Source organism: Rissa tridactyla, chromosome W (genome assembly GCF_028500815.1).
Source record: "Rissa tridactyla isolate bRisTri1 chromosome W, bRisTri1.patW.cur.20221130, whole genome shotgun sequence".
NCBI classification, from domain to species: Eukaryota; Metazoa; Chordata; class Aves; order Charadriiformes; family Laridae; genus Rissa; species Rissa tridactyla.
The window spans coordinates 6,689,675-6,714,177 of NC_071496.1; the positions used below are offsets into that span (position 1 = coordinate 6,689,675).

The 24,503-nt window shown below is 42.5% G+C and overlaps 1 protein-coding gene across 2 annotated transcripts in view; it reads right to left on the bottom strand.

Moving 5' to 3' along the window:
• The window catches only part of LOC128901953 (CDC42 small effector protein 2-like), a 113,024-nt gene that overhangs the window by 21,268 nt on the left and 67,253 nt on the right, over positions 1 to 24,503 (bottom strand). Inside the window, exons 1-2 of one of the 2 annotated variants that reach the window (XM_054184155.1) lie at positions 21,566 to 21,604; positions 10,844 to 11,161 (exon numbers count right to left, since the gene is read on the bottom strand). In XM_054184155.1, coding sequence (XP_054040130.1) covers positions 10,844 to 10,897 — 54 coding nt within the window. In that variant the 5' untranslated portion in view covers positions 10,898 to 11,161; positions 21,566 to 21,604. Of the gene's footprint in view, positions 1 to 10,843; positions 11,162 to 21,565; positions 21,605 to 24,503 lie in introns of those variants that run through there. The other variant, XM_054184154.1, reaches the window with a different exon arrangement.

Here is a 24,503-nt window from a genome sequence, read left to right on the forward strand (position 1 = left end):
AGCTGGACATTCATAAGTCCATGGGCCCCGACGGGATGCACCCGCGAGTGCTGAGAGAGCTGGCAGATGTTCTTGCTAGACCACTCTCCATCGTCTTTGAAAGGTCATGGGGAACAGGAGAGGTGCCTGAGGACTGGAGGAAGGCTGACATCACTCCAATCTTTAAAAAAGGCAAGAAGGAGGAGCCAGGGAACTACAGACCGGTTAGTCTCACCTCTGTCCCTGGGAAGGTAATGGAGCGACTCATTCTGGATGTCATCTCCAAACACGTTGAGGAACAGGAAGTCATTGGAAGTGGTCAGCATGGATTTACCAAGGGTAAATCATGCTTGACCAATCTGATGATAGCTTTCTATGATGTTATAACGGGTTGGCTGGATGAGGGGAGAGCCGTAGGTGTCATCTACCTTGACCTTAGCAAGGCTTTTGACACTGTCTCCCATAACATCCTCATTAGGAAGCTGAGGAAGTATGGGCTAGACGAGGTGACGGTGAGGTGGATTGAGAGCTGGCTGTGTGACAGAACTCAGAGGGTTGTGATCAGCGGCATAGAGTCTAGTTGGAGGCCTGTAACCAGTGGTGTCCCCCAGGGGTCAATACTCGGTCCAATTTTGTTCAGTATATTCATTAATGACCTGGACAATGGGACAGAGTGTATCCTCAGCAAGTTTGCTGATGATACCAAACTGGGAGGGGTGGCTGACACTCCGGAGGGCCGTGCTGCCATCCAGCGTGACCTGGACAGGCTGGAGAGCTGGGCAGAGAAGAACCTAATGAGGTTCAACAAAAGCAAGTGCAAGGTCCTCCACCTGGGGAGGAAGAATGCTAAGCACCAGTATAGGTTAGGGGTGGACCTGCTGGGAAGTAGTTCTGAGGAGAAGGATCTGGGGGTCCTGGTAGACAGTAAATTATCCATGAGCCAACAATGTGCCCTTGTTGCCAAGAAGGCCAATGGAATCCTGGGCTGCATAGGGAAGAGTGTGGCCAGTAGGTCGAAGGAGGTCATTCTCCCCCTCTACTCTGCATTGGTGAGGCCACAACTGGAATACTGCGTCCAGTTTTGGGCTCCCCAGTTCAAGAGGGACAGGGAACTACTGGAGTGGGTCCAGCATAGGGCAACAAAGATGACTGAGGGACTGGAGCATCTCCCTTATGAGGAAAGGCTGAGAGAGCTGGGACTCTTTAGCCTGGAGAAGAGAAGGCTGAGGGGACACCTTATTATGGCATACAAGTATCTAAAGGGTGGGTTGAAGGAGGATGGTGCCAGACTCTTTTCATTGGTTCCCAGTGACAGGACAAGGGGCAACGGGCACAAGTTGGAACATAGGAAGTTCCGTTCAAATACACGGAAAAACTTCTTTACAGTGAGGGTGACAGAGCACTGGAACAGGCTGCCCAGGGAGGTTGTGGAGTCCCCTTCTCTGGAGACTTTCAAGACTCGCCTGGATGCAGTCCTGAGTAATGTGCTCTAGGCAATCCTGCTTTAGCAGGGGAGTTGGACTAGATGATCTCTAGAGGTCCCTTCCAACTCTGAAGTTTCTGTGATTCTGTGATTTTCTCCTTTTCTCCATCTCTGCCCTTCATGAGAAGCCCTCTCAAAAAAAACCCCACCTGTCCTGGTTTGAGGTAAAACAGAACCAACTTTCTGTTCAGTAATTTTACTTCTTAGCTAGGCCTCTTCTAACTCTCTGAAATTAACAGCATGTTGTGTCTAAAGCAGTTCATTCAGAGTGATAAGACAGTTTGTGCCAAGGAATTGTATGCACAGAGGCTCTTGCTTAGACTTATTGCTATAGCAACCAAGGTCAGCTAATTTCATTATTTGCCCCATTGGAGGGTCAGAAATGGAAAAGCATAGAGGGGTCCCACCTGCAGGGAGGAGCGGACAGGACAGGTGACCCAAAACTGACCAACAGGGTATTCCATCCCATCTGCCCCATGCTCTGTATAAAAGCTGAGGGATCAAAGGCCATTTCTTCGATGGCTGATGTCCGAGGAGGACCCTGTCTGTTCCTCTGCCTTTGATCCCGATCCGTGTGTTCCTGACTCCAACTCTGGAATTCAGTTCCCACCCGTCGCTGAGTCCAGTCTGGGACTTCCCCAGTGCCTGCCGGTGACATCATCCTGGGAGCTTAATACAGTTTTGCATATACTGTATCTATTTCATTATTTTCCTTTTTATTTTATTATTAATATTTCATTAAAATAGTTTATTTCTTCTAAACTCATAAATCTCTCTTTATCTCTCCTCCTCCTCTCCGTGTATGAGAGGCTGGTGGGGACCATCTGTTGCTGGCCATTGGCCAATTGGGCCAAAACCACGACACCACCCAAAACCCCAAAAACCACGCAGATTAACATCAAGTAGTGCAGGGTCTCAAATATATCATAAAAAACTCAAATTATGTCACTTAGATCTAAGCAGGCTGATCATTATTTTTCTGGAAGCTGTTAAAAGTAGAAGTCCTAAATGAAGTCAAACACAGAACAGCATACAAAGATATCCTGAAGTCACTGCAAGTAGTAGCCTATATACACGGAGGATCAAGGGCAAAGAAATGTCTCCTGTTTAGCAGAGAGAAAAGCATGTTCTGCTTAATCTACACCAGATTTTTACAAGATATCAGCTAGGTACATACCCTAAATACAGGTCTGGGTGAAATATAACTGATGCACACTACTTCAAATGATCTGCTCTCTTAGTACCAAAGCCTGTGGTGATTTTAATTGATGACGCTTCCATCTCAGCTCTACGAAAGTCTCTATCAGCTCTCAAAAGAAAGTGGTATTGCAGGTGCAGATTAGGAAGGTGCTTTCTAAACATAAAGCAATACATAGTAGTAGAAACTAAAGCAATTCAAGGAGAAGTTATTGCTGTATTGCAAACGTACAGTTTCTGAAAACAGTGCTTCTTTATTGAAATTCCCTCATATGACACTTTTTTGCTGTCACTTGTCATTTCATCATGTCTACTTTATACACAAGAAAGGCTGTCAACTCTTCCTCCCACACAGCAATGCTCTTTACCCAGCTATATGTTGTTCTGGCATTTTATATATAATAAGATTCAACAAGGCTAAGTGCTGGGTCCTGCACTTGGGTCATAACAACCCCATGAACGCTATAGGATTAGGGAAGAGTGGCTGGAAAGCTGCCCCGTGGAAAAGGACATGGGGGCATTGGTAGACAGCCAGCTGAATATGAGCCAGCAGTGTGCCCAGGTGGCCAAGAAGGCCAATAGCATCCTGGCTTGTGTCAAGGTCTCACTTTAATGGGGAGAAATCTGAATTGTCTAATATGGAATTAATAAAAGACAGGCTATCGCTTTATAGTTGCCCTATAGAGAGCTTCCTAGGGCCTCTTTCACTTCAAATGTTTGGAAACAACGCATTAGAAACAATTTTGAAAATGAGAAGGCTGTGATGCTCCTTTTCACATCTTTCTGTCTCTCTGGTGTTCACTCCATATCCCTCTCTTTACTGCCTTGCTGAATGTACCCCCCTGTCTGTCCATCCAAAAAAGTTTCATCCTCCCAGATAACTGATATCTGTGATATCTGCAGCCCACAGCATACTTATAAGGAGCACTCCCTGTCTTTGATCCTTTTCCATTCCAGTAACTTTTATCTCTGTCCTGGTCCCCTAAAGGTATCTGTAAACTTTGCCATTTGATAACCATCCAGGAATGTCCCTCAGATGATGGTGGTTATTCTTACTGGTTTTACAAGTTACCTCTGTAAATTATCCCAAAGACTTGATAACTAGAAGATGATATAAAATGATATTAAGGAATCCTACCACTTCAAGTTTCTGGTAATTCCCTCACCTTCCTTTGTCCTAAATCATTTGCAGCAGCTATATTAAAATCCTTTCTGAAAAGGAAGTTGATACAGCTTTTCAGAAGCTTAAAACACCCCTTATTTTTTATAAAAGCAATGTATACTTGGTTTATACTCCATCTGCTTTTAAGTAGAAATAGAAACGGTACAGCTTCAGAAGTGACCCTAGGTCTCTAACTGTGACATGATCCTAGACAATTTTAAACATCCATTTAAGTTTTAAAGTGTTAATTGTAACATATTGTACTAAAAATTCAAATAAACTTTAAGTACATTTTATAAATCTAGTCTGTCTTTAAAGCTGATGTGCAAGCATATAAATTTCCCCACTAAGAACATGACAGAGTGGTTTTGATTTCCAGCTGCAAAACTAAAAAAGTAAAAAAGTTGAAAGACATACATTATAATTGAGCCTCTCAATATTCCCTCTTTGGAACCATTAAGGAAGAAAGTTTTGAAAAACCCACTCTCAGGTATCTACCTTTCTGCCTTTCCCAGTTCTGTTTTGCTGCAGGCCTCGCTTTGAGACCGCTCTTCTTTGAGCTATCCGAGACTGCATAATTAAAGGACACTGTTGTTTAAGAAATTGAAATAAGTAAATTTGCATAAACACAATCTAAAACAGATATGGTTGGTTGTTTACCTGGGGAACAGTAACAGCATAAACTGTACCACATTTAGTGCCTCCTGCAGCATTTCTTCCCTTAAACATTGCAAACATAAGTGTCTGCTGAGTTTGGTCACAAAAACTAAATTGTTAGTAATATTCACCTCTGTACTGCCTGCAGAGCCAACATAGCTAAAAGTCTAAGTTGATTTCTATTCCTTCTTGAGAGCAGCCCTACAGAGAAGGACTTGGGGGTACTGGTGGATGAAAAGCTGGACATGAGCCGGCAATGTGCGCTCGCAGCCCAGAAGGCCAACTATAGCCTGGGCTGCATCAAAAGAAGCATGGCCAGCAGGTCGAGGGAGGTGATTCTGCCCCTCTACTCTGCTCTCGTGAGACCCCACCTGGAGTACTGCGTCCAGCTCTGGAGCCCTCAGCACAGGAAAGACATGGACCTGTTGGAGCGGGTCCAGAGGAGGGCCGCAAAAATTATCAGAGGGATGGAGCCCATCTCCTATGAGGACAGGCTGAGAGAGTTGGGGTTGTTCAGCCTGGAGAAGAGAAGGCTCCAGGAAGACCTTATTGTGGTCTTTCAATACTTGAAGGGGGCTTATAAGAAAGATGGGGCCTGTTGCAATAGGACAAGGGGTAACGGTTTTAAACTAAAACAGACTAGCTATAAGGAATAAATTTTTTACAATGAGTGTGATGAAACATTGGAACAGGTTGCCCAGAGCGGTGCAGGATGCCCCATCCCTGGAAACATTCAAGGTCAGGCTGGATGGGGCTCTGAGCAACCTGATCTAGTTGAAGATGTCCCTGCTTATTGCAGGGGAGGTTGGACTAGATGACCTTGAAAGGTCTCTTCCAACCCAAACTATTCTATGATTCTATGACCAAATTATTTACTAAATTCCAATGAGCTCAAGCAAAGGGATTAATAGCAGAAAACATACTGCGTCAATGTGGGAAAAAGACTTTGCTTGAACTCTCTGAATGCAGACTGAGTTTGTAGACCTGGCAACTGGAAGTTTTTCTTATTTTAAAAGGCTTTTCCTTGTAAAACGTAATCATTTGATGTACATTTTATGGAGCAACAAAATACTATATGGTAAAAGAGATTTTTAAGGTTGTATTTCCCAGTAAACTTCAAAGGAAAAGTTTTATCTGTCTGATTACATAAAAAATTACAAAGACACCAAAATCAAACAAAATTTTCTCATTCCTTTTATAATTTTTCTTTCTTTTTCACTGAGAAATAATATGACCTGACCAATTCTAGAAATAAGTGTACTGGTTTTGGCTGGGATAGAAGTAATTTTCTTCATAGTAGCTTGTATGGTACTATGTTTTGGATTTGTGACCAAAACAGTGTTGATAACACACCAGTGTTTTAGCTATTGCCAACCAGTGCTTAAACAGCGTCAAGGACTTCTCTGTTTTTCATGCTGCCCTACCAGTGAGTAGGATGGGGGTGTGCAAGAATTTGGGAGGGGACACAGCCAGGACAGCTGACCCTAACTGACTAAAGGCAGAGAGGAACCTTATGAAATTCAACAAGGGCAAGTGTAGGGTGCTGCACCTGGGGAGGAATAACCCCCTGCACCAGTACAGGTTGGGGGCTGACCTGCTGGAGAGCAGCTCTGTGGAAAGAGACCTGGGAGTCCTGGTGGACAACAGGATGACCATGAGCCAGCAATGTGCCCTTGTGGCCAAAAAGACCAATGGCATCCTGGGGTGCATCAAGAAGAGTGTGGCCAGCAGGTCGAGGGAGATCATCCTCCCCCTCTACTCTGCCCTGGTGAGGCCACACCTGGAGTACTGTGTCCAGTTCTGGGCTCCCCAGTTCAAGAAGGACAGGGAACTGCTGGAGAGGGTGCAGCAAAGGGCTACCAAGATGATTAGGGGACTGGAACACCTCTCTTATGAAGAAAGGCTGAGGGATTTGGGTCTCTTCAGTCTGGAAAAAAGACGGCTGAGGGGGAATCTTATCAATGCTTATGAATACTTAAAGGGTGGGTGTCAGGAGGATGGGGCCAGGCTCTTTTCAGTGGTGCCCAGGGACAGGACAAGAGGTAATGGGCTCAAACTTGAAGATAGAAAGTTCCACCTAAACATGAGGAGGAACTTCTTTACTTTGAGGGTGGCAGAGCACTGGCACAGGCTGCCCAGAGAGGTGGTGGAGTCTCCAACTGTGGAGACATTCAAAACCCGCTTGGATGCGTTCCTGTGCAACCTGCTCTAGGTGACTCTGCTCTGGCAGGGGGGTTGGACTAGATGATCTCCAGAGGTCCCTTACAACCCTATGATTCTATGATATTCCATACCATACGACATTGTGCTCAGCAATAAAAACTGGGGGAAAGGAGGAAGGGATTGGGGCGGGGGGTGTTTGTGGTTATGGCATTTGTCTTCCCACATAACCATTACATGTGATGAAGCCCTGCTTTCCTGGAAATGGCTAAACATCTGCCTGTCAATGGGAAGTAGTGAATGAATTCCTTGTTTTGCTTTGCCTGCATGTGAAGCTGTTGCTTTACCTATTGAACTGCCTTTATCTCAACCCACAAATTTTTGCATTTTTACCCTTCCAATTCTCTTCCCCATCCCACTGTGGGGGGAGTGAGTTGTGTGGTTCTTAGCTGCCTATCAGGGTTAACCCACAACAATAAGTTATTATGTAATTTAAGATATCCTAAGTACTTGATCACTTTTCCTATTATTTAAAATAATATGGTTCAGATAGCATGAACAGAAGGGCTTACATCAAACAGACTAAATAGAAATAAATATTTAAACCACTGTAAAGTTCAAAGAGATAGAGTGTGCAAGAAAGAGCGAGAGAGAGATCTAAATACTGCAGAAGAACATTTTGGTGAAATGAAGCATGATACAAGCAGCATACAAGGAGATCAATTTTACTGTCTTCAAAGGATAATCAAGAGGCCCTCATATTTGTAAAACATTACTGCAGATTTTGCACTGCAGTAATTTCACATAAGTATTATGCACTTCAGAAATTCCTCTTGTATTTTAATACATCTCTTAATTCTAATCAGCTTTTCCATATCTAAACTACTTGATGTCAATTTAAAAAAAATGTTAGTTTTCATATATAATTAACATAATTTAAAATCTAGCTAGAATAAGTGTTTGCCAAAACATTTAAGCTGCACTACATTCAATAAAAAGTCATGGTGCTTATACATATGCCCCATGAAGACCTACTTATCAATGTCCAAGAGCTCTGTATTTTACAGTATTCTGTAGTGCCTTTCCTCAGCGGATGTTAAAGCAGTTAACAGCATCTTGGGCAAGCATTAATCTAAGTAAAATATTCCAGAAGTTGATTGGTTTTTGCAACAATGAAGCAGATTCTTCCCTTCACAAAAAGAAAATCCAAACCAAAAAATCAACACCCTCCCCAAAACCTCACATGCAAAACACCAACAACCCACTATCCAAAACACATACTTGACAAATTAGAGAAACCAGGGACTACAGTTTGTACCTATTTGCTATTTAGAAAACACTTAAGTGTTGCAGCCTGCAGTAAACCATATAACCTTCAGGTATTCTGCTTGAACGACTAGATCAATTAACACCTTAATCATCATCTCCGTCTCTCTCCGAGTTTTCCTTCTCTCACTATCTTTTGCGCCTTTGCTCACTGTTTCCCTATCTCACTCTATCTCACTAACACTCCCACTCTCTTGCTGTCTCTCTGCCTCTGTCTCCATCTCTGAATTTTGTCTCACTCCCTGCCTCCCTCTTTCTCCCCATCTGTCTGTCTCTCAGTCATCCAGTCTCTTAATTTCTCTCTAGTTCTTGCTCAATCTGTGGCACTCACTCTCTCCCTCCATATCTATCTTTCTCTGGTTCAGTCATGCCATCTCACTGTGTCTCTCATTCTCACTACCTTGCTTGCTCACTCTCGTTGTCTCATGCTCACTCATTGTGTCACCTACCATCTCCTGCCTGCTCACATCATCTTGCACTTCTCACGTGTGCTACTGACACCTTGCACTCATTTTCTCACCTGCTTGTGCTTGCTTGCAGTCACACTTCTCGTGCTTATGACTCTGTCACTCTTGCTGCCTCGCTCTTGCCTCATCTAGTGATCACTATCTTTCTCTCCATCTCTCACTCTCACTCAAGTGTGCGCTCTCATCTCACTCACTTTTTTGACCAATCGCACTCGCTCCAGCTCACTCCCGCAGTCTCACACTTGCTCACTGTCTCAAGCTTGTGCTCACCTCCTCTCGCACGCTGTCTCTCGCTTGCTGCCTCACCCTCTCTCACTCAGTCTTGCACTTGCCATCTCACTCAATCTCACTCTCTTGTTCTCACTGACTCGCACTCACGGTCTCGCACTCATTCTGCCTCACAACTGCTGTCTCACTTGCTGTTGCTGTCTCATGTTCCCTCTTCCTCTTTTGCTCATGCTCTTTTCCTTCCTCTTTTGCCTGCTGCCTCCTGGTCTCGCTCTAGCTGACTCACTCTCATTCTCGATAGTCTCTCCCCCTCCCTCGCTCTCCAGCACATGCTCATATACTCCTTCTCTCATTCCAGCTCATCCTCTCACATTTGTCTCCTCTCTCTCTCTTATGCTCGTATCCTTGTGCTCTCCTCTGTGCTTGTCTTGTTCCTCTCCCTCGTGCATTCGTCTCCTCTCTCTCATCTCTTCCCTCTCTCCATTGTGCTTGTTCCTCTCCCTCGTGCATTCGTCTCCTCTCTCTCATCTCTTCCCTCTCTCCATTGTGCTTGTCCCCTCCCTGTCGCTAGTCTCCTCTCACACTTGTAACCTCACGTTCATCTCCTCAAGTCTCATGCTCACATTAATCTCCTGGTGCTCATCACCTAGCGCTCACCGCCCCATGCTCACCATCCCACACTTGCCTCCTCACTCCCTTTCCTGCACTCACGTCCTTGTGCTCACCTCCTCCCCTCCAGTCCATCTCCTCCTTGTGCTCACCTCCTTACCCCTCACCCCTTACTCTCACTTGGTTCTTCACCCCCACTCGGCTCACCCCCATTGCTCACCTCCTCACCTGCCTCCTTGCTCCCACTCATCTCCCTGCCCACTTGCCCCTGCTTAACCCCTCGCTCACCTCCTCATCCCCTGCCCCCTTGTGATTTTTCCTCCCCTAACTCTTGCTTGCCCCCTCACCTCCTCGCCCCCTTCTCCCATTTGCCTTCCCCCTCTTGCTTGCCTTACCCCCTCACCCTCCCGCTCACCCTCATGCCCTCCCTCTCCCCTTGCTCTCTTGCTTGCCCTCAGCCACCCACCCCATTCACTGTCATTCTCTTGCCTGTCCCTGCTCTCTCAACCTCTTGCTCTCACCCGCCCTCCCTCTCACACCCACACTCTCAGTCTCTCTCTCACACTTGCCCCCTCCCTCGCTCTTTGACCTCGTGTGACCACACCTTCTCTCCCGACACATACTTGCTCTCCCGCTCACTCTTGTTCTCACTCACCCTTGATCTCTCACCCATGCTCCCCTGCTCACGCACTCACTCACTCTCCTGGTCTCACTTCCACTTGCTCTCTAGCTCTTGCTCTCTCGTGCCCTTGCTCACTCGCATGCGCTCTCTTCCGTGCTCCTGCTCCCTGTTGTTTGCACTCGCACTCACCCTCACTCACTCACTCCATTGATCTCTTTCCCTCCCTCTCTCACCCCCTTGCACTCCCCCACTCGTGCTCGCCTGCACACTTCCGCTTCCCCTCTCTCATGCTCTCCTTCCCCCACACTCCCCCCCCTGCTCACCCACTCTCACTCCCTCCCACTCCCGCTTGCTCACTCACTCTCGCTCGCTCTCCCTGGTTTGTGCTCCTTCCCTCCTGTCTGCCACCGCTCTCTCAACCACTCGCCTCCCTGCTCTCTTGCCTATCCTCTCATTCGCCCTCTCTCTGACTTCATTTAAATGAATGTTAAGAAAAGCAGAGGAGGAATGGATTTTACCCTATATTTCTTAACAGCAATGTTTCCTTCCTTCACCATTGTCCAACCACACAGGAAAATAAGCCTTAAACAGTATCAGACATCGTGACATTTCCAGATTTCCACCTGCTTTTTGGCAGATGTTAGAGCAAGTTTAGGCCCTCCTCACTCTCACCCTCCCCTTCCCCATCCTTTCTCCCTCTCTGCAGTTTAAACATATAAAGGCTCTTTTCAAAGACTTCAGACAGATTTAAGATTAAGGATAGGAAAATATCACTATGACAGTCTAGATCAGGCTCTTTTCTTTCACAGCTAAACCAAGATGGTAGTTAATTCCTTAATTCTCACTGGGCTTAGTCCAACAGCACTAGTTTAAGAAGCTAAAACAAAAAAAAAATAGAAAAATTGAACAATGTATTGAATTATATACAAAACAGTTCCAATACTCATACTTACAGGCTGAGGTTGTTCTGCAATACAGCAGTTGAAACACAACCAGAACTCACTCATTGTTTACAGTCTGAAGCTCAAATGCAGATGAAAAGCAGGATTCAGTCTCTGCAACAGTGTCTCCAGGTAGCAAGTTCTTGAAGTAGATTTATTTATAATGGTTCCAGTGTGAAAAGTTTCTCTTTTGAGCTTTTCTCCAAAGAAAAGTCAGTCTCAGGATAAACAGGTTGAAGATAATATATTTTGGAGTCTTCTTTCAGAAGACTGGTCCCAGAACCACACAAGTGTTACGTATGCTTCTTTGATCCCTAGCGTTATGTGAACCTGAAAAGAAAGACAGACGTTACATCAGAAAGAAAGAAGATACAGAATCTCATACTCTCGGACAGCCACCCATGCCAGTGATTTCTTGATAATATCTTGAACTACAGAGTGGAGAGACACTAGCAAACAAGTCACACACTTATTCTTTTTTAAGAGCCATCTCTTAAGAGCGCAGGAGCAGGCAATTCTGAAGTGTCACAAGTCAAGCAAGCAGGGCAGAAGGCTGGCTTGGCTGAGCAGGGATCTGCTTCCAGAACTTAGGTGGAAAAGGAAAGTATATGGACATTGGAAGCAAGGACAGGCGACACAGGAAGACTACGGAGATGCTGTTCGCCACTGTAGGGAGAAAATTCATGCAGCCAAAGCTTGATTAGAGTTCAAGCTGGCCAGCACTGTGAAGGCCAATACAAAGGGCTTTTTAAAATATGTTAACAGCAAAAGAAGGATCAGAGATAACATTGGCCTGTTACTTGATGAGGTCAGTCACCTCACAAATAGGGACATAGACAAAGCGGAGACTTTTAATGTCGTCTTTGCCTCTGTCTTTAACACCGATGATGGGCTCTGGGACCCTCCGGAGCCCTGTGTTGGAACACCATGTTTGAGGGGATGATAAATTCCCAGCCAACCCTGAACTTGTTCGAGACTTGCTGCTCCAGCTGGAGGCACATAAATCTATGGCGCCCGATGGGATTCATCCCAGGGTACTGAAAGAGATGGCCAATGTCATCACAGGACCTCTCTCCATTATTTTTCAGTGGTCTTGGGAGTCTGGAGAGGTCTCAGTCGACTGGAAGCTGGCAAACGTTGTCCCAATTTTCAAGAAGGGTAAGAAGGAAGACCCTGGTAATTACAGGCCTGTCAGTCTCACTTCAGTGCCCAGTAAAATTATGGAGAAGGTTATTCTGGGAGTTACTGAAAAACCCTTGAGAGACAACGCAGTCATTGGTCATAGCCAGCATGGGTTCACAAGGGGAAAGTCCTGCTTAATCAACTTAACTTAATTTCCTTTTATGACAAGGTCACCCATCTAGTTGACCAAGGGAAGCCAGTAGATGTGGGGTTTTTTGGATTTTAGCAAAGCTTTTGATGCTGTCTCTCACAGTATCCTTCTGGACAAAACGTCCAGCATACAGCTCGACAAGTTGGCTGATGGGTTGGGCTCAAAGAGTTATAGTAAATGGGGTTACATCAGGCTGGCAGCCAGTGGGGTTCTCCAGGGCTCAATTTTAGGGCCAGTGTTCTTTAATGTTTTTATAAATGATCTGGACGCAGGAATCAAATGTACATTAAGTAAGTTTGCTGACAATACTAAACTAGGAGGAGCTGTGGACTCCCTTGAGGGTAGAGAGGCCTTACAGAGAGATCTGGACAGACTAGAGAGCTGGGCAATCACCAACCACGTGAAATTTAACAAGAGCAAGTGTCACATTCTCTGCCTGGGATGAGGTAATCCTGGTTATACATACAAATTTGGGGATGAGAGGCTGGAAAGCAGCTCCGCAGAAAGAGATCTGTGGGTTTGGGTTGACAGCAAGTTGAATATGAGTCAACAGCACGCCCTGGCAGCCAAAAGGGCCAACATAGCACAGCATAGCTAGCCAGCCGAGGGAGGCGCTTGTCCCACTCTACACCTCACTGGTGCGGTCTCACCTCAAGTACTATGTGCAGTTTTGGGCGCCTCAATATAAGAAGGACATCAAACTATTACAGTGTGTCCAGAGGAGAGTGACCAAGATGGTGAAAGGCCTCGAGGGCAAGAGTGAGTGGCTGAGGTCACTTGGCTTGTTCAGCTTGGAGAAGAGGGATGACCTCATCACAGTCTATAACTTCCTCAAGAGGGGTAGCTGAGGGGGAGGTGCTGATCTCCTCTCTCTGGTGACCAGTGATAGGACATGAGGAAATGGAATGAAGCTGCATCAGGGGAAGTTCAGATTGGACACTGGGAAAAGGTTCTTCATTGAGAGGGTGGTCGGTCACTGGAACAGGCTCCCTGGGGAAGTGGTCACAGCACTAAGCCTGTCAGAGTTCAAGGAGTGTCTGGACGACACTCTTAGTCATATGGTTTAGTTTTTGGTAGTCCTGCGAGGAGCAGGGAATTGGATTCAATGATCCTTACAGGTCCCTTCCAACTTGAGATATTCTGTGATTCTATAGTGACTAGTGAAAATGGTATATACCAGAAATTCAAGCAAGTCTGAAATTCTCTAACTTCTGTTAGGTGAACCAGCATCAAGAACTGGCATCCAATTTTCCACCAGCCATCTATGTTTGATCTATTCCTAACTTTCACTGTCTTAATGGAAAATGACAACTTACCATACACCCCTTTAAGTTCTTAAGGAATTCTGCTTATTGACGCTTCATATTTCTCAATGGAAAAATTACCCAGTCCATTCACAAAGCAAGGTAGCAAGGTTTAAATATTATTTGACCACAATCCTGTAGCAGAGCTGTCAAGCAAAGATATGCTTCTCTAAATTGAGAGAAAAAAGCAACTCCATATTCTGAAAACTTTACACCTTAACTAGAACTAGGGATTTTCCAGAAATCTTTGTTGGATGTAAGTGTTTTAAATAATATTGAAATTTGAAGGGAGGGAGGGGTTCAAACTAGTTATTGAAGCTGCTCTGAAAGCCATGTGTATTTCACCAGGCCAGATGCACTTGCAGAAGCCCTCTTCCTCCCTTCCCCCTAGCAGGGCAGGCACTTCTAGGAACTTTGGCAATGCTTTTAATGTACCAATTCTCTTTTGTACTCTCAGATCCCAAGAAACTCGATTTGCAAGTAACTGCCAGACAAAGCACAACATAGGCTGAATACACAAGGAAAGAACAACTTTAACAAATAAAAAATACACATCTCTCTACCAGTTTTTTTTAATTATTATTTTAAAACAAATATTATGAGGGAAAAAAGACTACTCCATAACATATATAGAAAAATAGCCAAGCAAACATACAGTTAGCTTAAAATAAAATAAAAGCACATGGTGCATAAAAGACAGATATCCAACACAGAAATGCAACTTCAATGGAGATACTAGTATTATTGACCTAGTTAAAATACAAACTGCTGTGAACACAGGCAGTTTCAAAACATTCCAGAAACATTATTATAACAAAGTATGTATTCTCAACAGAACAGTTACTACTGTTCTGAAATCTGAATATACAGGAAATTAAATTGTCTCTTCAGAAATGACCTGCTTATCACACCAAGAAACCTATGAAACCAAGAATCCTGTGTACCTATGAAAAGTTCAAGGCATTTATTGCTAAAAATGACGGTTTGGAAAATGCCCTATGGGTCAGATCTTAATCTTGACTAAGTCATATAGAGTTTTACTGCTAATATAACCATTGTAAACCTGAAATGATTTGGCTTTCCTATGAAATGACCCATGTATACAGTGGCACATGGCTTACCTAGATATCCAGTGAGGAGAAAAAGCCTATAAGAGAAGCATCAATTTTAGATACTATGAGTTATTTTTCCAACTAGTTTTATCTATTAAATATGAAAGATGCTTTATACATCTCAGTTCTTACTCAGTGACTTGTTACAGGGAAGTGCACAGGCCATGTTACAAGTGTACTCTGACCCCAAATATCCAGTATTTGAACCCAACAATGAACTTCTAGTTAACATTAACTACACCTATTCAAAATTCTATTCGCATACAACAGACAGAAAATATCTACATAGCATGTAGTTAGAAATTACACTTCCACACATCCCCTTAAAAACAGGATACATCACAGATAGGATACGATTTTCAAGATGCAAACTCTGTCTGCCAACAATTTAAAGAACTTTCATTAATAAAATGTATAGGTAATCTCATCTCACTAGCTATTCAATCTTATCCAAAAGTATGCTAACAACATGTCTTTAAAAACATTTCACAACATAAACAGTTAATTGTGTTGCTCTTGTAATTTCGGAGAAACCATCTTTGCTTATAACACCATTTCTTTAAACTTCAAAAATGCTCCAGTGGAATAAATATTTCTCAGACCAAAGACCCTTCTGTTCTAATTTATTAAATATTAAATAAATGTATTTATTTAAATATTTAATATTTAATATATAATAATTAAAATAATATATTCAATAGTAAATTTATTTATTTATTTAAATATATTTAAATCATGTACATCATATTCTACTGCATGTATACACAAACCACATACTGTAATACATTGAATAAAATTTAGAATAGAACAGAATATTTCAGTTGAAAGGGACTTACAATGATCATCTAGTCCAACTACCTGACCACAAGTTAAAGCATATTAAGGGCATTGTCAAAACGCCTCTTAAACACTGACAGGCTTGGGGCATCGACTACCTCTCTAGGAAGCCCCTTCCAGTGTTTGACCACCCTCGCAGTAAAGAAATGCTTCCTAACGTCCAGTCTAAACCTCCCCTGGCACAGCTTTGAACCATTCCCATGCGTCCTATCACTGGATCCCAGGGAGAAGAGATCAGCACCTCCCTCTCCACTTGCCCTCCTCAGGAAGCTGCAGAGAGCAATGAGGTTGCCCCTCAGCCTCCTTCTCTCCAAACTAGACAACCCCAGAGTCCTCAGCCGCTTCTCATAGGACATGCCCTCCAGCCCTTTCACCAGCTTTGTTGCCCTCCTCTGGATGCATTCAAGGACCTGAACATCCTTCTTAAATTGTGGGGCCCAGAACTGCACACAAGACTCAAGGTGAGGCCGCACCAATGCTGAATACGGTGGGATAATCATCTCTTTTGACCAGCTGGTTATGCTGTGTTTGATGCACCCCAGGATGCAGTTTGCCCTCTTGGCTGCCAGGGCCCACTGCTGACTCCTATTGAGCCTGCTGTCAACCTGCTCCCCCAGATCCCTTTCCGCAGGGCTGCTCTCCAGCCACTCCTCTCCCAATTTATTCTTGTGCCCAGCATTACTCCATCCTAGGTGCAGAATCCGGCATTTGAACTTGTTAAATTTCATCCCATTAATCATTGCCCAATGCTCCAATCTATCTAGATCCCTCAAGAGAGTTAACAGCACCTCCCAGTTTGGTATTGTCAGCAAACTTGCTAATGGTGAATTCATCTCCTGCACCCAGATCATTGACAAATATATCAAATAGAACTGGCCTCAGAATTGAACCCTGAGGAACACCAATGGTGACCGGTTGCCAGCCAGATGTAGCCCCATTCACTACAACCCTTTGAGCTCTGCCCTTCAGCCAGTTCTTCACCCAGCACACCATGAACCTGCTCATCTCACAGTTGGACAACTTGTCCAGAAGGATGCTGTGAAGGACAGTATCAAAAGCCTTTCTAAAATCCAGAAGCACTACATCCACCACCTTCCCTTCATCCACTAGGCGGGTGACCTTATCATAGAAAGATATCAAATTAGTTAAACAGGACTTTCCCTTTGTGAACCCACGTTGACTGTGCCTGATGATTGCATTGCTCTTTAAATGCCTTTCAATAGCACCCAGTATGATCTTCTCCATAATTTTTCCAGGTACTGAGGTTACACTAACAGATCTGTAGTTTCCTGGGTCTTTCCTCACACCCTTCTTGTCAATTGGAATAATGTTGGCTAGCTTCCAGTCATCAGGGACAGCCCAAGACCTTTGGTAGATGATCGAGAGGGGTCCTGCTGTAACATCCACTAGCTCCTTCAGTGCTCTACGTTGAATTCCATCAGGCCTCATGGACTTGTGAACATTCAGCTGATACAGCTGGACCTTTACAATTTCAGTGTCCACAAATGGAAAGTTCCCACACTTGTGGTCCTCCAACTCAGGGCAGTCCAAGGTCTATCCGTATTATTAAAGACTGAGGCAAAAAAAGCATTAAATGCCTCTGCTTTTTCTTCATTCCTATTAGTCAGATGACCATCTTCAACAAGTATCGGTCCAATGTTTTCTTTAGACCTCCTCTTGCTTAAAAAAGCCTTAATGTACTTAAAAAAGCCCTTCTTGTTATCTGACACAACACTGGCTGGTTTCAACTGTAGTTGAGCTTTGGCCTTTCGTGTCTTCTCCCTGCATATATGAACCACAGCTCTGTAATCTTCCTGCAAAGCCTGATCTTGCTTCCAGAGATCATACAATTTCTTTTTCCTCTTGAGCTCCACAAGGAGTTCCCTGTTCAGCCAAGCTGGTCTTCTGCCCTGCTTGCTTGACTTAGGACATAGTGGAATTGCCTGCTCCTGTGCTTCTTAAAAACTGACCAGCACTCATGGACTCCTAAGCCCTCAAAAGCAGATCCCCAGGGTACTCTGCTAAATAGCTGCCTGAATAGCTAAAAGTTTGCTCTCCTAAAGTCCAGGGTAGCAATTCTGCTGTCCTTTTTTCTCATTACACTGACAATTTTAAACTCAACCATTTCATGATCACTGTGGCCAAGACAGCCACCTACCAACACATCCCCCATGAGTCCTCTATTTACAAATAGCAAGTCTAGGAGGGCATCTTTCCTAGTAGGCTCACTGAGTACTTGTGACAAGAAGTTATCCTCCACAAACTTCAAGAATTTCCAAGACCTGCTTGTCACAGCAATATGATATTCCCAGGTGATGTCTGGGAAGTTGAAATCTCCCATGAGGACAAGGGCTACTGATCCTGAAATTTCTCCTAATTGCCTATAGAATAGCTCATCAGTGCTTACATCCCGGCTGGGTGATCATCAGTAGACACCCACTATATCTCCTTTGTTTTGCATCCCTCTAATGCTCACCCAGAGTTTCTCAACCACATCATCGCTAACTGTAAGGGCTGTACAATCAAACCTCTCCCTTACATATAGCGCGACACCTCCACCTTGCCTGCCCTGCCTATCCCTCCTGAACAGCCTGTAGCCCTCCATCCCAGCACTCATTCCACCAAGTCTCATTAATACCAATAATATCGTAGCTCTGGGAGGTGACCAACACTTCCAGTCCATCCTGTTTGTTTCTCATACTGCATGTGTTGGCACACAAGCATTTCAGATACACTCCTGAGCCTTCTGTACTCCCAGGAGCACTGTAAATGTTCCCACTAGCATTGCCACCCTCAAGCAATGCCATACCAGCCCTTGGCTTACCTACTGCAATCCTGTTGGTACCCCCTTCCCCCATCAATTTTAGTTTAAAGATCTCTTGATCAGTCCCACCAGCTTATGCCCAAAGACATGTTCTCTCCATCAGGAATTATTTATTAAAATTCTTTATTAAAAATAATTTTGTATTTTCAAACTCCATAAAGACAAAACTAATTATTTCAGTTGTATAGGAAATGGCAAAGAGAGGACCAAGACATCATACCTAGCCTCTTTCAGTTTGTTACTTGGAACACAGCCAGACAAACTATTCCGGATATATCTGGATTCAGTGGGTAGTCTCTTGCCTGTTCCTTCCCAGCCCTTCTTCTGCTTCAAGTTACTCATCTTCTCAGTTGTGTCCATTTAACAATTTTCACAGCACCAGACAAGCAGGTAAATTAGTGAGACCTGGAGCAACTTCTCTGCCAAACAAGTGGGAAGGCTGGTGGGAGGAGCCATCAAGCACCCAGCTTGCTACAGGCAGACCAGCCTGCCCTGCTAGGCAAGCCCTGGAGCAGGAACTCTGCTCTGTTTCCCTCCTCACACTCAGCTTCTTGGCCCCTGGGTAAGGCCTCGCTGATGTCATGCATATCTGCAATTAGCTTCAAGAACTACTCAGCTTAGTACAGATAAGTGACAGCTTTTTTAAAAGCTGGAGGAGATAACAGATGGATACTAACATTTCCTTTTTACTCCACAGTAAAAAACTGATTCACCTACAGCATATTTTACTCATTTATTCTGATTGCAAAATTGCTTCAGTCAGTTGGCTTCCATGTACCCATGCATCTGCTGCTGTTAATTCTCTTCCCTAAAACCACTGCTTTTTATTTGCTCTTAAGTATATTTTGCACTAGAAACACCCTTCCTATTCTCTTCCTAATACATACTAGACTAAATTTATGTCACATAATAAAAAATATGTTCATTAAGAGGCAGAACTACTACATTAAATTTGCAGAGTCATGTCAGCTATTCAGTGTGACCTACTTGAAAATTAATCAGAACTTTATTTTTTCCCTTCTAAAAAACCATAACTTAGAGGGGGAAAACATACATCAAAAGACACTGAGTCACATGAAAGGAAACTAACTTTCAAGCTCCAATCTCAATTCACCCAGTGAATCTAAAAGCAAAGATGGTACAGACTGACACTGACATTTTTCACCACGTTGCATTTCTCAACGCTACATCTGCTACACTGAGAATTACTTTGCTTAACATAAAACAACTTTGCAGCATAAAAAATAAGCCATTCTAAAAATAAGAGCACACACAGTTGTAAATCTGCTCTATGTTTCTATGTGGGGCAATAAAGATGATTTGAATAGCATGACATTTTTGTTCTATTTACCTTCACAGACATTGGTTTAATTGTTGATCTCGGTGGTGGTAGAATTTTTTTCTTGTACCCTAAAACTGAACTCATAGCAAAGCTATCTGCTTCCCAATTTGAAGCAGTCTAAGAAACAATACCTTCTACCTCACTACCAGGTGTTCAGAAACAGATGTTGCCAACACATTATCAACCACAGGCCTTGCTCTATCTGGAGTCTGAACTAGGATCTTATTTCATTAAACACAAAAATTAACAAGTTCTCCAGCTCTCCTTATCAGGTTTCTTTCACAGGACTGACTGGAGAGTTCAGTTTTTAATTAGATAGTAGCTTCAGAAGACTGAAGAAATGCTTACATCTGAAAGTTTCTGAAACTGTTAGCTTGAAGCCAGATAGCATTTGCTACTTATTTCCTATTAGTTTTCAGTTACAGCTATGTTCCTACACTATGATTTTTGCCTTTGAAAGACTCCTATCTGTGAATTATATTAAGAACAAACTACATCGTTATTAAAGAAATCAGAAAACTTGTTCTGAAAAAAACCAGAAATGTTCTGGATATGAAACTGGATTAGCCCTTCATCACATACACTGTGCCTACACAAGGAGGTTGGTGCACTGTCATCTGAGATATGATTTCACTGCATGATAGCGACTCTGCATTTAATCCGCCTCCCATGCAGACACTTTCTGAAGTGCTGAGGGTGTCCATGTGCAAGGGAGCTAACTTTGACAAGTAGTATAGGGTACCCAATCCAGAGATAATTTGAGCACACTACAGAAAATTAGTGTGGACTAGTTATTGCATCTTCCATATATAAACATGACCCAGATTCACCTAACCTTAGAGCACAATCCTTCACGAGATGTTGCCACCTGCCTCATGTGCTTTGTACCTCATCCTTCTGCATGGGCATCTTTGTGTAAAGGGTGTTTATGCACTATGGCATTAAGAGTTGGAATTATCCTTGTTTTTAAGACAAACCCTAAAATGCTGTGTATTGCTCTAATTCATAAAGGAATCAAAGCTGCATAATGTCAAAGATAAAATAACTATATCTAGGTTCCTGTAATAAAAAAAATCCTGTATTTAAAGTAATCTTTTCCCCCTTTTTATTCAAGGAATCTCATGCATGAAATGATCAATGGGTACTGTGCTTTTACACAACATTTACTTATTTACTAATAACCAACATATACTACCTCAAGAAAAGCTCAAAGGCAACTTGACATTTTTGTATTACAGTATTGTTTCAATTTCACGGACAGATTGTCTTTAGAGGGGAAAGACAGGTGCCTATGCTTACTACAGATATTAATTTCTTACTTAGTTGATGCCAGCTAAACCGCACACACATCTATTAAGTCAATATTTTTAATCACTGAAAGCAGCTAAGGCACCAATGCAATGTTTTCACCAATGAATGAAAATTCAAGTTAAATAACAAGGAATAAGTGAGATCAACTCATCTAGCTTATTTACTGAACATGCATCAAATACAAAAAGTTTTTCATTGTACAGTCACACTTTCAGAAGTTAGATGGAAGCATAAAATAGACCTTTAATTAGAAGAATAATTATTATGTCCAAAAATACAAATCAAATTGTTAACATAACTGGGCAATTACACTTCTGAAGATACATTTGCAAATGAGCACTTTTGTACTCTGACACTCATCCTCCAGAGCCCCTTCCTTCTCTAACAGATTTAATCAATTTAACCTGAATTAAATTAATATATAATTTATAGGAAAAGCTATAAGGCAAAAAAACATGGAAGGTAATTATCAGAAAACACTTCCTATTTTTTTTCTAAATTATAGAACAGTCTCAAAAGGCAAGTAGGGAAGTTCCAGCACGTGAGTCATTTAGTACTAAACTGGAAAGAGCATTAGTTTAAAAATAATAATAATAATTTTTTAAAAAGCACAATAAAACACACACACCCCCCAAAAAAAATAAAATCACACCACAGATGAATAGTCACACCTTGGCAAAAAACTTAACAGATGAATGAGCAGTTCTTTTCCATCCCTGTTTTTCATGATTCTGTGGGAAATAAATCAAATAGTCTTTACTGTACATTAAAAAATATATTAACAAAAAATAAAACTGATTCGCTAACAATTTAAAGACATAGACAAAATATTTATTGGAGAACCAGTATCAAACAGGCAAGATAATCACAACTTTGCTTTCTGATCTTAATGTATTCCTAGCACTAATACAGGCATAACTCTTTGTCTTGGGCCATGGTGACTCATTGATATTATTTGTGAAGTCAGCTACGTGAATGTAATAAACTATAGCGTGAACATAATGCACAGTGGCTGTAGTATCCACAAATACTACTTCTCCACTAGAAATGTGAAATTCTAGCATCCACATGGGGAGTTAGTGTGGGATACCTACTGAGTTTTATGTACTTTCACTAGTTTCATTTCCCCATGTCAGCATTGCCTTCTGTGTTTATAAAAGCTCTATAGCATACTCAGCAGCTCTTCAATATAAAAACATTGTGCAACCTTCTATTGTACCTACTAGGGGTTTTAAAGACTTTTATTTATGTAAAATATTAATATACCACACATAGTGATTATACATGTCAATGTTTACTTGTCAGATACACTCTAAATGGATTTAGTGCTGATCTACAGTGCTGATCTACAGCAGTTATCTGATATACTGAGTCTGGCTGGGATGGAGTTAACTTTCTTCATATCAGCCTGTATGGTGCTGTGTTTTGGATTTGTGACTAGTGTTGATAACACACTGGTGTTTTGGCTATTGCTAAGCAGTACTTACACAGTATGGAGGCTTTCTCTTTTTCCCCCCATCACCTCCCCCCGCCCCCCAGCGAGTAGCTTGGGGGTGCACAAGAAGTTGGGAAGGGGCACAGCTGGGACAGCTGACCCCAACTGACCAAAGGGATATTCCATACTATATGATGTTATACATCAGCAATAAAAGCTCAAGAAAAGGAGGAAGAAGAGGAGATATTCATGTTTGTGGCGTATGTCTTCCCAAGGAACTGTTATGTGTCCTGATGCCCTGCTTTCCTGGAAATGGCTAAACACCTGCCTGTCAATGGAAAATAATGAATAAATTCCTTATTTTGTTTTGCTTGCATGTGCAGCTTTTACTTCACCTATTAAACTGTCAACCCACAAATTTTCTCACTTTTGCTCTTACAATTTCCCTCCCCATCCCACTAGGGGGGGGAGTGAGAGATTAGCTATGTGGGTGCTTGGCTGCTAGCCAGGGTCAACCCACCACACCTGGAGGAACACCACCATCCTATTTACTAATGTAAATGCTTTTAAGTAAGCCACCATGTAACAAATCTGCATTTCCTTGCAAGATTGCTCTTTGTCAAGCACTGCTACGTTGAAAGTAGCTTATTATTTCTAATCAGTCAAAATAACAAATAAAAATATATACTAGTCATTAATCAATGGCCTTACTGAAATGCTTCTACTGTTTCATATTTAGCCAAACTCAGTCTTTTTTCTTTTTTAAACTTCAAAAAAAGTTTGTTGTATGGACAAGTGCCAGCTGAATTAAACAAGGACTAGAACTTTTAGGTGCAAACCAGCATTTATGATAAGTGGACTGATAATTTTTCTAGTCTGATGAGGCCTCTACAATGTTGCTGTCCGGTATTGTACACAAAAGACAAATTGAAGTTATAGCAGAATAAAAATGAAGATAGTTAACCTCTAGTCTGATTTGGAATCTTTTTCTAAACAGACATCCAAATGTACCTTGAAGATAATGAATTATGGGGAATCCATTAGTTCCTTTAGAAAGTTGTTCTGTTGATTAATTAATCTCAGTATTAAAAATATGCACCTTTATTTCTGTAATAACTCAGAGCAGGGTTGTATATAAACTTTACCCCCCAATTAAGTTTTTTCCCCCCTTTCTCAAACAACTTTTTCACAGCTCCTTCACTTTTTCAAAGGCAAGTTATAGCAGAAATAGTACCTTCTTTAATCCTTTCAATAGGAGAAAGCATCCAGAGGAGAAGTCATACATTACTTGCCTTTTACTATTATTTTCATTATGTATGGTATTCCAAGATGACAATCAAAATATTCTGCTGTGGGTTTTTTTATAAATTAATCAAGGTTTGATAGAAACTTTTCCTACTTTAAAATCTACTTTGATGTTTTTGCCATCCACATATTCTTGTTTCAAATACTTGTTAACAAAAAAAAAAATCAGTCTTCTCTGTATCTAGCTTCTGTAGGATAATCTATCTGGTAGAGCTCAACACTTAAGAATGGAATAAAGATATTGGAGGAAAGGAGTCAGTAATTTGGAAAAAGTGAACCACAAACCAATAAACATCTCCCTCCCCTCCCATTAACTCAAGAAACTTGCATTATTTGCTGTTAAGGCTTAAGTTTATATTAGCTAAAGTTCTGTGCACTTTTCATCTTACAGCCAGTATTTAAAACAAACAAAGCAATTGCCCTCAGGGTGTGTCAAGCTGCCAGATACTCAAGCTCTTGTCCTTTTCCTCTTTGTACCAGCTCTGCTCTCCCTGCAGTACTGCACTATGAAGCAAGTATGGCGAACCCTGGGAGCAATGCGGATAGGAGGTAGAGCTTAAAGAAATTAGAAAGAGGAGATGACAGGCAAACCAATTGATTCCGTTCTGCTGAATCCACCTCTTCCATACTGTGAAGAAGGCAAACTATCAGCTCTTTAAAGTGATTTGAACTAGGTGCTTGGATACTAATATAGTTATTGACCAGCGCTAATATATTGGGTGTCCGTGGCAAGGTTTTGGTAGCGGGGGAGGTTCAGGGGTGACCTCTGTGAGAAGAGGTAAGGGGCTGCCCTGTGCTGGACAGAGACAGTTCCAGTCGCTCTGCAGGACAAAGCTGAGCCAATCTGCCAAGCTATTGGCACCTCTGTG